General features: G+C 33.6%; 2 protein-coding genes across 2 annotated transcripts; both read left to right on the top strand.

Moving 5' to 3' along the window:
* Positions 1 to 3,637: 3,637 nt before the first annotated feature.
* LOC131057092 (xyloglucan endotransglucosylase/hydrolase 2-like) lies at positions 3,638 to 4,686 on the top strand (the record flags this gene model as incomplete). Its single annotated transcript, XM_057991280.2, has 4 exons — positions 3,638 to 3,719; positions 3,816 to 3,916; positions 4,029 to 4,222; positions 4,339 to 4,686. Coding segments are annotated over 4 exons (558 nt in total), but the record flags the coding sequence as incomplete, so codon positions are not given.
* A 6,102-nt stretch (positions 4,687 to 10,788) lies between these two features.
* Positions 10,789 to 12,196, top strand: LOC131867186 (xyloglucan endotransglucosylase protein 1-like). Its single transcript, XM_059215492.1, has 4 exons — positions 10,789 to 11,029; positions 11,129 to 11,229; positions 11,345 to 11,538; positions 11,661 to 12,196. The coding sequence occupies exons 1-4, from the start codon at positions 10,867 to 10,869 to the stop codon at positions 12,025 to 12,027; spliced, it is 825 nt and encodes a 274-aa protein (XP_059071475.1). The 5' UTR covers positions 10,789 to 10,866; the 3' UTR covers positions 12,028 to 12,196.
* Positions 12,197 to 14,372: the final 2,176 nt, after the last annotated feature.

The following is a 14,372-nucleotide window of genomic DNA, read 5'->3' as shown; positions in this document are numbered from 1 at the left end:
ACATCAAACGCTGAGTCAATCAACTCTACCTTCGAACAGGAAATTTTTCCCTCCTCTTTAATTGTACAATATTCACACTCTTTCATTCTTTTAACTTTCCCACAATTTCAATGTATTATTTCTTTCAACATGGAATAAAAGAAGGCTTCACACCTTTGGTAGATTATGTGGATGTAAAATCTTATATGAACAAATGCACACGAGTGCCCACCTGATTCCGTCCAGTAATTTCGGTTCTATTTCATAATCATGAATGCTTAGATTTATTTCTCATTTATTTCTTTTATAATCCCTCTCATTCCAAGACAATATCAATCAATGATACTTCTACACATGGTGATAATAGAATCATAATTCCAAAATCAACAATCAAGTTTACAAGGCAAGTCCCAAATTCCTGCAAGAACACTTTATCTATCAATACATATAAACAAGGTTAGATATAAATATTCCTTTAATCAGATATATTTCCTAGTGATCTAGACATCACCAATTTATTCCACATACAATATCAATTTTGTGTTTAGATTGGTCATGGATACTGTGCTTTACAAAGGTCATGTATCATGTTTGGGTTGCATAAAATTTTAACTTAGAAATAATTATGAAACAAATTTTGACTCACAGATTAGTCACCCAATTTTATCAAGCATTGATCATATGTGACAGTGTGATCAAGAGAAATAGAGGAAGGGGGAGATATAGGGAGACAGAGAAAAATAGATATAAAGAATTTGATTATTTGCTTAAGTTCTTGCTTAACTACATAATACTAGAATGGTTCTTTTCTTGATTGATTGTGAGTAAAGGATCAAAATTCTTCAACCCTAATGTATAATGAGATATTTAGTTATATAATTTTCTTAATCACTTCCTTGAGTTACTTGTAGAATTGGATGATGGCTAATTTTATTTTTTATTATTTTGAAATTGTAAACTATGCTTCTCTCTTTAACATGGTAATTTCAAGTGTGCCAAAGAATATTTTCTTCCTATGCCATTTATTTCTCTTCTCATTTGTTGTTGGATACTCCTAAGATTAAAAAGTTAAATAAGATCATTGGTAGTTTCCTTTAGTTTATGGTCAATTTAATAAAGTTAACATGGTATATAACATCACATTTTGACTTATCTTAGAGCAAGTGAATTTGTGGCGCCTTTTTTACAAAGTGTGGTTGCAAAGGTGATCATTATGATATTTACAATGGTTCAAATTTAGTTGCTAGAATGAAGGTGGGTAGTTCAACATAGTGTACTCCATCAAGGACAATTCCATGAGAAAGAAGTACACCATCCCCTAATTTTTATCTGATCTAACTACCCTAAGAAATCTCCTCATAAACACATAAGGAGTTGGAATGCTAGCAAAACATTGCAAATTACTAAGAATGGATATCTCTGTGTGCAAAAGTCCAGCTTTTGTGTAAGCTTTGTCTAGATAATGTGAATAAAATCTTCAACAAGAGGAATAGAGATTTCTTCATATTTTTCTCCAATCTATAACCTCTTGCAATCCTTCTCATGGGCCAAAGTCAACAATGAAACTTTGCAAAGATCAACATGGAGAGATACCAAGACAATTCAAAACAAACCAAAACTAAGCGCAACAAATTAAAAAATGTTTTTGGTCAATGTGGATTGCTTGTCTACTTACGTGCTCTTGCACCAAATTCAAACTATTATGTGGATCTTTAAAATTATTCGGGGATTATTAAGTAGAGATTTGCATTAATGAAGATAAGGTGCATTTGCGAGTTTGATCTTTGTAAGGTAAAGCCAAGTAAATCAATTTCATTTGAAAAGTAATTTCTTACACTATCATTAGGGTATCCACCTAGGGTAGACTCTATGTTGCAAGATTAGGCATCAATTAGTCTAGAAGGTCAACCATTCATTCTCATAAATCAAGAAATCTTGCAAACTTTTTAAGTTTTTACACTTCCTTTACTTTGATTATACAACCTATTGTTGAAAATTTCTATTAATTTTATGGTGATCTTTGATTATTAAAAGCCTAGAGGATTGTTTATAGTCTAGTTTTCACTATCTCGATGATGTATACAACTATCATTGAAAGTATTTAAAGGATTTCTGACGTAATCAATATTTAGTTGCATTAGTTATCTAGATGCTTGAAACAATGCAACAATCCTTAGCAAAGAACAACAATCACAATTAAAGTATAAAGTCGTAGTTTTTGGTGTAATTGAGATATTTATCAAAATTCAAGTGTAGTTTTTCGAGTCAAACTCATTGACCCATATTTCATGGGTAGTGGTTCACAAGAACCCATCTCTCATGAGAATGAATGGTACACTTAGCACTTATTGCATTAAGATAAAATTTTAGTATTGGATCTTTTCCAAGATGTCACCCATCTGAAATGTACTCCTACTCCAACTGAAATGTTTTTAACAATAGAAATTCCCAAAATTAATTGCACTTAACTTGCTATCCTATTTGATAAACTTTCAGCAAGTGTTGTGAGTTCCCTTTAGTTTATTAATTGATAATAACTAGGATATAGAAATTACAGAACTGAAACTGAATTAAGTCAAACATTTAAGACCTGCAATCTTCTTCAATATTCGTATTCTTCACCGTAGCATAAAATTATCAAGAACAAATTTAACAGCCAGTTCCCTTTGGCGTTCATTAAATGAGCTCAAACTAACAGAGGTGTAAGGTGCAGATTCATTCCAGGCAGTTTGGAGTAAATATTGACTCTCCCGTACAAAACACTAACAGGAAATTCGAATGTCATTAAGCAATTCTGTTTTCTAATGGAATGATGATTACGAGTGTCTTCAATGACCAAAATATGACACCTCAGACGTGGACGACAAGAAAATTCAACAAGTCCGACTTCCCCGAGATTTTACGGAAACTAACGCAGCCGTGTACAGTAAAAAAGAAATTCGAAACTCTGATAACAAGTCAAATTTGAGATATATATTAAATTGTCTTGGATAGCATTTGTTACACACAAACATAGATTTATCTGATAAAAGTACGCGTCGCAATCATATATTTAATACAAATTATATAGCAAAATTTTTATTTGACAATAATCTTTTTTTAAATTTCTAACATTAATATTGCATTGTATGTAATACTCACCCATTCACATAATATAATATTTTATCCATTATTAAATCATTCCTTTTAGAAAAAAGAAAGACATTGGTACACAAAATCTAACACTAGCACTTGCACCAAAACAAGGTGCGAGGGTTACGCCGATAGCAATGTATACTTTCAATGATAAATTGGAGGGTACAAAATTACATAATGTTAAAATTGCATTTATTAATGATAATTTTTTATTTAATGTAATCAAATCGATTTTAAAATATAAAAAATATAAATACAAATGAATGCAAATTTATCCAGGATATTATAATTTCTTGTCTTGGTTTGAGGCAACTCTACTTTTCCCTTATAAGCCCTTTCTAGTGTTTCAACATTTCTTATCTCGATGTGCCTATTTAATTTGTCATCCATCGCATGACTTTCCCTCCAGTCAACTCTTACCCTCTAACCCTAAACTTTACCCTTATCCTAATTCTAACCTTAACCCTTACTATATCCCCAATTCTGATCCTTAAATTAAACATAATTCTAACCCTAACCATACTTTGACATCACATGGGGAAATGATCGTGCTAAGATACTTGACAATGGCCAACGTTTGCAGCTTACTCTCGATCAGTCCTCAGGTATATTCATCTCTTTTGCCTACTTCATTTATATGATTTTAATAGTATGCTGAACCGATGCTTATCTCCTCCCCTGCCTCTGCTGTATGAAAACAGGTTCAGGGTTCCAATCCAAGAATGAATATCTCTTTGGCAATATTGATATGCAAATCAAGCTGGTTCCTGGTAACTCGGCTGGTACTGTTACTGCATACTATGTAAGTCTCTCCCTCCATTTCATTTTGTAGCCCTAAAATTAGTACTGGGTAGTACTAGTATTGTTGTGGGAAGTTGAGCATGGTCTAATAAAATGGTGATGTTCTGTCGCAGCTCTCTTCACAAGGGAATACACACGACGAAATAGACTTTGAGTTTCTGGGAAATCTGTCTGGAGATCCCTACATTATGCACACTAATATTTTCTCTCAAGGCGAAGGCAACCGCGAGCAACAATTCTACCTCTGGTTCGACCCCACTGCAGACTTTCACAGTTACTCTCTGCTCTGGAATCCCCAACAAATTATGTAAGTTAGTATTTTCCCTACAACTTCAAATCAGCTACTGAATGTCCTCTTTTGCCTAGCCCTCCAGTTTTAACATCATTGTTGTACTTATATTGTGCATTTCTGATAGTGTGCAGGTTTTCTGTGGATGGAACTCCGGTGAGAGTGTTCAAGAACAGTGAGGATCTGGGCGTTGCATATCCGAAGAATCAGACGATTGGGCAACAGAGGCGGTGCAGTAAAGATCGATTGGAGCAAATCCCCATTTGTGGCATCTTATGGAAATTTCAAAGCAGAGACATGCTCTGCCTCCTCTAATTGCTCTGTGAATTCATGGTATGCTGCAGAGGCATTAGAGTCAAGTGAGCAGCAGAAACTTGAATGGGTGCACAAAAATTATATGATTTACGATTACAGTCGCCAGGCGTCCAACTGAGCTCAAAGGACAAATACTTTAACCAAATTCATTAATTCAAATTCTTTTATTCTTTCAAATTTTGTGGCGATTTTGAAGCCAAGGAAGCTATATATGTAACGATTGGATCCCAATCAATTGAATATGTAGCTCAATATTCATTTTGTTAGCATTTGAAGAGATTCAGAATTCTTTCTACTATGGACCTCTTTTTTTGAATTTTGTTGTTGTCGTGAGTAATGACGTTTGCTTGAAGTCAATTATGATTAAGGAAAAATCTATATAGGGGAAAGGATCCATTAGTTGTGCACCCTAACTTCGCGCTTCTCAAAATCTTACTTGGAAATTTCAAATCACTCTGATTTTTTTACAGCAGCTTACTTGGCAAGTCCCTTGCTTATAACTAAGGTTTCAGGGCCACATCATCAAATATGATGCCACATCAGCATGCTTTTTGCCAAGGTGCCCAAAACAGCCCCCCAAAAAAGTGAGACCACTACGCTGCAAAAGAGACCGCAATAGTTGTGCAGCTGACATGGCATCACCTAATCGGTTACTTTTTACAATATTAGTACATTTTTAACAACTATTGGTACATTTCCTAACAACTATTGGTACATTTGTTTCAAACAATAGGTTTTATTTGTTCAATTTTTGGAACAAAAGGTATCAACAACCCTTACAACAATTGGTACATGCTCAACTACTGGGTCCTTTCCCCTATCCTAACTTATACGGTCATGGTAACACATTTTTTGAACTATTTTTTAAAGTATTTATTTGGTTAGTTTAGCAAAGCTTAATTAATATATGTACATCTTTGATATACATAATCTTAAAGAATAGTTTTAAGCTCATAAGTTACATATAAAGATGTAAAAAAATTTGGTGAATATTAAATAAGTTAATTGGAGATTGATAAGTTAGGATGCAAAACTATTTGATTCTCTTCCCTACTATTACCCAAAGGTTGAGCTATTAATTTCAAAGAGAAAAACATATACTAGCTATTAATAGGTGTAATATGAAATTCTATATGTTACAATTGAAAAGAAGTTTTATGATGGTAAAATATTATGTATGTTGCACTTGAGGTATTTGCAATAATTTTTGTGATGGTGAAAGTCTTTTTAAAAAAGACAAAATAATATTTGCTTAACGAAGAAGTATTATTAAGTAGTAATTTGGAAGTCAATTAGTAATATATGGAAAACGTTTGTAAATCAATTATGTATGTAATTGTAGTGGTGAAATTTGCATATCATGATGGTAGTTCAAGTAAATTGGTGGTTTCGGGTGGTAGGTAAGCATGATAGATAGTTAAGAGTTAAAATGTCTTTCTTTTTGAAAATTTTGGTAATCTTTATACTTATATTATGAATGAAATATTTCAATTACCAATAGAAAAAATGCATGTTGATAAAATAAATAATTATAATAAAAAATTATTATTTTTTTTATAGTCAAATCCTTAATTGCATATAAAACTTGATACAAAATATATGTAGTCCATTAAATGCTTCAATTGATTATAGAATAGAAATAAATGAAATAAATTTTATTACAGAACAATAAAAAACTAATTAGAACTAAAATCTTGTAACATAGCTAAAATTCTATCTCATATAACATTTATTAGAATTCAATTTTATCAATTATATAATTTTAAATTCGGTATCATGGTTCATCTCAACATGAATGTACCTTAAAGTCTATGTTGGAATTGAAATGCATGTTGATAAAATTTGAAATTTTTCATCATGAAGGGACAAGTGGCTTGGTGGTGGATAATTTTACCAGCCACATGAGTGAGTTCTAAGTTTGACGGTTAGGGCATTCAATATTCTCATTAATGCACATATATTTCCTTGTAGAAATACATATAATCATTATCATTGAAAAGGGTCCCAATAACTATTGTTTACATGACAATGTACATTCACTCCAAAATTGGGAGTAAATATACACCTTTAAATTGTTTAGTAATTTGAGCTCCTTGAGTGAATGTTAGTCCATTCAATGTTTAAGAGAGAAATGGACTTCATTAATCACCACATTCTGGTAGAGATGAAGTGTAAAATTGCTATTGACCAATTGACCACTGAAAAGCATGATGTTCAATTAAAGTGTAGATAGATGGGACACTTTGTGCAAAAAACCTCTCTAAATATTGTATTATGTTTATATTGTGATTGGCATGGTAACATAAAATGGCTAATTTAAAGAAATATACTCAAAAATGGTATCTTAATCTTTGGGTCATAACTTAAAAACAAAATTAAAATAATCCTTTCAATATTTTAAATAATATTAAATTTGAGAACAAAGTTAGTACAATACCAAAGAATATTAAAGTTGAGAAGGAAGTTAATATAACATTAAATTGTCAAATCATTGATCAATATTGTGTGCAATTCAATCTAACACATAAACAAAAGATTTAAATAACAAAATCTAAACTTTTTTTCACACCTAAATACAAACTCAAGAGTAAGATCGAGAACTTGCAAGAAAGGATGATAGCAAACAAGAAAACTCTGAAATAAAGATTTGGTGATGTGAAGGAAATTGGAGACAACAAAAACATTGAAAGAAAATTTTGGGTTTATGCAAATCTTTATAAAATTGAGCTATCATTAGGCCAAGCATAATTGCAAAAAAATCAAATAAAAGTGTCACACTTTTTTGGTATAGGACAATAGAGGAGGGTGGTGTGGTTGTCTCCTCATCTTTGTGATCCTCTCACATAAGAAAGGTCAGTGTCACCAAGGAATTTTTTCAAGCATGACATATAATTTCATCATTAAATCTTAATTGAAGCTGGGCTCACTACATAGGTTGAAAATATCCCTATGTTCTTGCATCAACGCTTCTTTTTTCACATACACAAAATCCTCTTAATAGATATTTTTTTGGCAAAAACAATAAAGAAAGGGAAAAGGTAAGGTACTCTTTTGTTGGTAAAACCAAAGACTATAACATAGCGAGGAGTGTTTTTTATCATGGATCCATCTTATCATCTCCAAGATAGCCTTCCCATCTTTGGTGTAGCCCAAGAAGCTATAAAGGAAGGTATGCAAACATATGATCAATTAAATAATTAAAATATGCATAACGAAATATGTGAATGATGTTTACACCTTGTGACATAAAAAGAGAAATGGTATGCTCTTATTGTATAGGAAAATAAGGTGGTTGGAAGCAAGAGAATGTATGTTCATTCTAAAGAGAAGATCTCCATTGGAATCAAAGATGGTGAATTTATTGTTATAATTAATAGAATTTGATAAAGATAAATAGATAATTCTGATAATTGAGCCAAATTGGAGATTCTAGCTTGTGAAATCAAAATGTAAAATCACATAATTTATTTTCTATAAGAATATAATCTTTTTTTTGTTTTCCGTAGAGGTATCCTCATGACTCATCCCAGAATTTCCCACCAAACCTTGCCTTGGGCTTACTTTTTGTCAAGTTGGGGTGTTAGTGGGGTGAGAGGAGACAAGACTAATCCCCTAGAGATGTGTGTAGTCGCCCAAAAATCACACACATAGGTTTAATCAGGCTAGCGAGAATCAACCTCAGGACCTATATGAGAAGAACCTAAAGCCCTTAGCCAACTACGTTGCCATGCGGGCTTCTATAATAATAAAATCTTAAATTGTTTCCTCAAAAAATAATAAGATTCTATTAATTCTTCTATCATGTTTTTTCAAGAAAATGAAAACATGTGTAATTTTACCAATTTGAGGACATGCACAATCCTTAAAAAATAGAATAATTTCCACAATAAAAGTCATATGTTATCTCCTTTTAATTCTTTCATTGTATTGTGATTGAATGACTGGATTATATGGTTATACTCTCTCTCTCTCTCTCTCTCTCTCTCTCTCTCTCTCTCTCTCTCTCTCTCTCTCTCTCTCTCTCTCTCTCTCTCTCTCTCTCTCTCTCTCTCTTCATCACTTTTCACATATCTATCTGGAACTTATTGGAGGTGCGTTTTAGCCAATTCTTCAGCACTCTCAACTAGAATAAGAGATCTTCTCCAGTTGGGTGAGCTACCCAAATCAATTGAAACCATTATACCTCTCTTTTTCAAAGCTGATAAAATATTCAACCTAAGAAATTAGTGTGTATCTTGAAGATACAAGAAACACCTTTTGTGGAAACAGAGGTTCGCTAGTATATTTATAGCAAGTTAGGTGGGCAAAGTTGAAATTTAAACACATAACAATGAGGAATTCTAAAAAACATGTAGTTTAGACACCACAAATTAAATATTTAATTATCGCATGCTCTGTTTAAACAATGCTCAAAATTTCTTACTTACGACATTCTTGAAGATATCATTGGGATTTGTTGCATGCATGCAAATGCTTGAGCTTTAGGTAAGCAAATAATTGTTAGTGCTTGCAATATTCTTGTTAGGTCTTGTAGTTGGACACATTATCTAGGTTGGACATCCTACTGCGCTAGGGATCAATGGAGATCCCAACTCCCCGTCTCACAAGTCCTTTATTGGATCATAGGAATCATAATATTGGAATGCTAGCCCTTATAGTTGACAACTTAACATCGATTCAGCCAGACATTAAAGAAGGAAGTGCCCCCATTTCAGGGGAGCAGGCTCCTTCGACAACTATTCCAACATAAACAAAAGAGACTGCAAGTTCATCACAACAACCAAACCTGGAGGCCTCTCTATTCAAGGCGATCCAGCAACTAAAATCACCATACCCAAAATAGGCCATGCACACTTGGATCTGCCTCTGCGACCCTTTTTTATATAGTTGTTTCGTGGGGAAAATGACAAAATAGAGGAAGCAAACAAATGTTTAAATCGAATATTTCATTGATTTAGCAAACAAAACCCTACTTGCAAGAACAACAAAGAAATGAAACACAAAGAAACCCAACAACTGACAAATCTACAAGGTAGGGTTTCAAGCAAACATACGAATCTCCAAAAGTGCCCATGTTCCCCTATTGTATGGCTCTGCTCAAAGTTGGAAGAATCACTTTGTGAAAAAAAATGTTTTTGCCACTCTTGACCCGGACTTCTCTTTTTATCTCTTTCATTTGTTGTTTCTCTTCATGGAGATGGATAAAGGGGCTAGAATAGTTCACCCTAAATCTGATTTCCATTGACAAAAATCCACCATGCTAGAATCCTTTGAGTTCAAAAACACCACCAAACCAAAATAAAAAGAAACCCAATAACCTATAATCTCCGGGATAGGGTTTGAAGCAAGTATACCTCACAGTCTGCATAGATACATTCTCCAACAAACAACCGCACAGCCCTTGAACGTGGCAAAACGTCTAGGGTTTGAGTCGCTTATGATTCAACTACTTGTCGTCGAGAAGACACACCCAAGCAAGTAGGATGACAAATTTCAAGCAGTAACTGAAGAATTTGCACAATCACATAATTTCTTCCATTGAACCCTAAGATATTAACAAACGCCACCAATCGACATAAATGCCACTGTCAAACTACTGGAGTCATACAATTTCACTGCTAGATAATAAATGATGAAACACATAAAATCAAGTGACTACCCAAACAAAAACATGGCATTGTCTGAAAATGAAGAGTGGTCAGAAAGATGTCAGAAGTCCGATAATTACCAGAGCGCTGACACTTTGATGGACAAAAGCCCAAACAGAGAACCTATCAGCTAAATATAATATTCTATCAATTATTAAACCATTCTTCAAAAAAAAAGAGAGACATTGGTATACAAAATCTACCGTTACAATTAAATACTATTCCAATAAGTATACCAGCGTCCTCCTCACATGTTTGAAGAATATTAAAAAAAACACGCGGTATGTGGCGTTTGACCGCTTTGTGGACAGGTGAGATGTCGACATCCAAGAAACTACATTTTAAGTAGCCTCGGAACTGCACCCACACTTATGGAATACAACTCCTCTTTCATAATCCGCACACCTACGCCAGCTGTTGCATAATGTACACAGCTATGCTACCTGTACTCAACACTACACTCTTCCAGCTGGATCTCCGAGTGCAACAAATCCCAAAACCTTTACTCGCTGTAAATACAAAGCGCGCACTAACTCATCCACTTTAACAACTCTAGGTGAAATTTCTTGCTACTTTCCATTTCTTACCTGACCCTGCCTATGTATATAAATTCCATCGATTTCCTTCTGCAATCCAACATTCACATCATCTTTACCTCTATCAATACTCATACGGTTTGCATTCTTGTCTTCAGTTTCAATGGACCTCATTCTATGTGCTCTCCTCTTAAGCCTTGCACTTGCATTCTCCCACCTTGTCTCTGCAAATTTTTACAATGACTTCGATATCACATGGGGAAATGATCAGGCTAAGATACTTGACAATGGCCAACGCTTGCAGCTTACTCTCGATCAGTCCTCAGGTATTTATCTCATATGTTTACTGCATATATATATATATATGATTTTTACGGTATGTTGAATGGATCCTTATCTCCTCTGCCTCTGCTGTATGAAAACAGGTTCAGGGTTCCAATCCAAGAATGAATATCTATTTGGCAAGATTGATATGCAAATCAAGCTGGTGCCTGGTAACTCCGCCGGTACTGTTACTGCATACTATGGAAGTTTGCCCCTTCGATTCACTCTGCACTCCTGAAATGAGTAGTGGGTAGTACTAGTAGTATTGTTGTGGGAAGTTGAGTATGGTCTAATAAAATGGTGATGATCTGCTGCAGCTCTCGTCACAAGGGGATAAACACAATGAAATAGACTTCGAGTTCCTGGGAAATCTGTCTGGAGATCCCTATATTATGCACACCAATGTTTTCTCACAAGGAAAAGGCGGTCGGGAGCAGCAATTCTACCTTTGGTTCGACCCAACAGCAGACTTCCACACTTACTCCCTGCTCTGGAATCCCCAACAAATTATGTAAGTAACGTTAATATAATCCCTGCAACTTCAAATCAGCTATTGAATGTCCTCTCGGGCCTGGCCCTCTACTTTTAAGATCATTTTTGTAGTTGATAATGTGTATTTCTGATATTGTGCAGGTTTTCTGTGGATGGAACTCCAGTGAGAGTGTTCAAGAACAGCGAAGATTTGGGCGTTGCATATCCGAAGAATCAAGCGATGAGAATATACTCAAGCCTGTGGAACGCAGACAATTGGGCAACCAGAGGCGGTGCAGTGAAGATCGACTGGAGCAAATCTCCATTTGTGGCATCTTATGGAAATTTCAAAGCAGAGACATGCTCTGCCTCCTCTGATTGCTCTGTGAATTCATGGTATGGTGCAGAGGCGTTGGAGTCGAGTGAGCAGCAGAAACTTGAATGGGTGCGCGAAAACTACATGATTTACAATTACTGTTCGGACAGTAAAAGGTTTCCACAGGGCTTCCCTGCTGAATGCACTCGCTAGGCATTCGACTGAGTTCGAAGGATTGAGATACAACTAGTTTCACCAAATCCATTAATTCAATTCTTTTATTCATTCATTTTTTGTAGCGATTTTCAAGCCCAAGAGGCTATACTTGTAACTATTAGATCCCGGTCAATTGAATATGTATCTCAATATTCATTTTTTAGCATTTCCAAAGAGTTTCAAATTTCTTTCAACCGTGCTTTTTTATACCTGTAGTTAGTAATGATCTTTTCCTTTTAACTTTAATTTTAAGTCATCAAAAGAACAATCACCCTAAGTTTTGAACGGTTCTTTTTTAAGTGTGCTTTTGGACAGTTCAGCAAAGTGTAACTATTATATCTACATCTTTGATACTCATACTCTTGTTTACGATAAAATTTCGGTGAACATTCAATAAGCTAATTAGGAGATAGCTTAGGAGATTGAGATGCACAAAGGATCCAAAACTATTTGGATTCTCTCTTCTACTATTACCTACTTAAAAAGAACACACAATTCATAATTCATTAGAAGTTTTTAATTTTTAATGTTAAGATTTTTAGTGTAAATAAGATATGATATATAAAGATTTCTAATCTCATTTATTAGAGGAAAATTGTCAATTTAAAATAGAATTTTTTAATGCGATATGTGTTAGGTAATAGTTCAATAACATTCATATTGGACAAGAGTTAATGAAATGTCATTTTACATATATGTGTACAATATATGTTATGTGCACATATACATATATGTCAACAAGTATATGTGCATATGTATGTGTGTATGTGTTCATAGATTTCAATTAAGTCAAAATTGAAAAAAATAACAAAATTTTCATATAATGTGATTAGTTTTCATGAGAAGATGTTCGTTCGATCAAAAGCTATGATAGAAGGCAATTTAAAATCTTTTTGACGTTTAGTTTCGCATAATCAAGCTCTAATTTGATTGTTTAATTTCTTGGTTGGGTAATTGAAGAATTTGTATTTAATCTCCAACCTTTTAATTGTTATTGTTAATTATCAAATTCTATTTCAAAAAAATCAAATAAAAGTTTCAGTTATTAAAAGAAAGCGGGGAATAGATGAGTGTCAACTAATTTGGTGAAATATCACATAAGAAAGTGTTGCCAATCCAAAATAATCGTGAAAACATAAAGTTTTTAAAAGAATAAAGAATGCTATTAGAAGAGAAGTTTTTAATGCTAGATTCAAGTGTGAATAAGATACGACATTGTGAGGATTTGTAATGCCATTTATTGGAGGAAAACGTAGATTTAAAATACATATTTTTAATGCATATGTGTTGGGGAATAGTTTCTATTCAATAGCACTTATATTGGAATGTCAGTGGAAGATCCCAAAAGAGGGAAATAAAAAGTGAGGTCTCCTTCTATAACACCTTGTAAGGTTATTATTGGATGTTTAAAAACACGTGTAGAGAGAAGTGTTCAGCCAAGCTAGAGGATGGTGATGTGAGAAGAATATAATTGTTGTATCTTGCATCCAAACATTATTTTGTTCTTTCCTTGACAAAGTGGGGTGGAGGGATGGGGGGGGGAGTTCCCCACTCCCCATATTTTTTATTCCCCTTTCTTGTTTGTTCTTGTCTTGGTCCTTTTTGGTTTTTGTTTTCTTAATCTTGTTGTTTGTTTCTTTTTTAATATTTGGTGTTCATCGTTTTGATATGTCAAATGCATTAGCCCCAATCCTCAATCTCTCTCTTCACCTCATTAGCCTTGTCATTGTGAGCATCATTGTTCTTCATTTTAACATGCTAAAGACAAAAACCCTAATCCCTAATTTAGTCAATGATGATGATGATGATGATGATGATGATGATGATGATGATGATGATGATGAACACACATGAACACACATGCGCACACACATACACATACACATACACATACACATACACATACACATACACATACACATACACATACACATACACAAATCACAAACACCAAAACAAACTTTAAAAACATATATAAGAAGTTGGTAGAGTTGAAATCTATATACTAAAGTTGAAAGTTGTGGGCTAAGTTAAAATGCACAATCACAAAGATTGTTTCTACAATTGTAGAAGTGAACTAAACAAACTTATAATAATCCTCTAGATTCTAAGGCATTCATTTGATTAAGCTTAATTTTTCTTCACATGAACGAATCACCTCTAAACATCCATCACAACATACCTACATTAAATTTTCAAATAAATACACTTATTTATTTTCATATATTCATTTTAATATATCTAAATTAATTAATTTAATTAATCTAAAGTGTTATTTATTTTCCCTTTGTTGTCTTGAAGGACATTGACATGATATAGATCTCAATTAGATTTGTCGTCTT

The sequence above is a fragment of the Cryptomeria japonica genome, unplaced genomic scaffold (genome assembly GCF_030272615.1).
Source record: "Cryptomeria japonica unplaced genomic scaffold, Sugi_1.0 HiC_scaffold_165, whole genome shotgun sequence".
Taxonomy (NCBI): Eukaryota; Viridiplantae; Streptophyta; class Pinopsida; order Cupressales; family Cupressaceae; genus Cryptomeria; species Cryptomeria japonica.
This window is presented reverse-complemented; position numbering and strand designations above follow the sequence as displayed.

Bases quoted from the DNA above. Each gene is read 5' to 3' on its own strand.
- LOC131867186 (XM_059215492.1), top strand. From the start codon at position 10,867: ATGGACCTCATTCTATGTGCTCTCCTCTTAAGCCTTGCACTTGCATTC. The intron at 11,030-11,128 runs GTATTTATCTCA...GTATGAAAACAG, and splicing joins TACTCTCGATCAGTCCTCAG to GTTCAGGGTTCCAATCCAAG. The intron at 11,230-11,344 runs GGAAGTTTGCCC...GATCTGCTGCAG, and splicing joins GTACTGTTACTGCATACTAT to CTCTCGTCACAAGGGGATAA.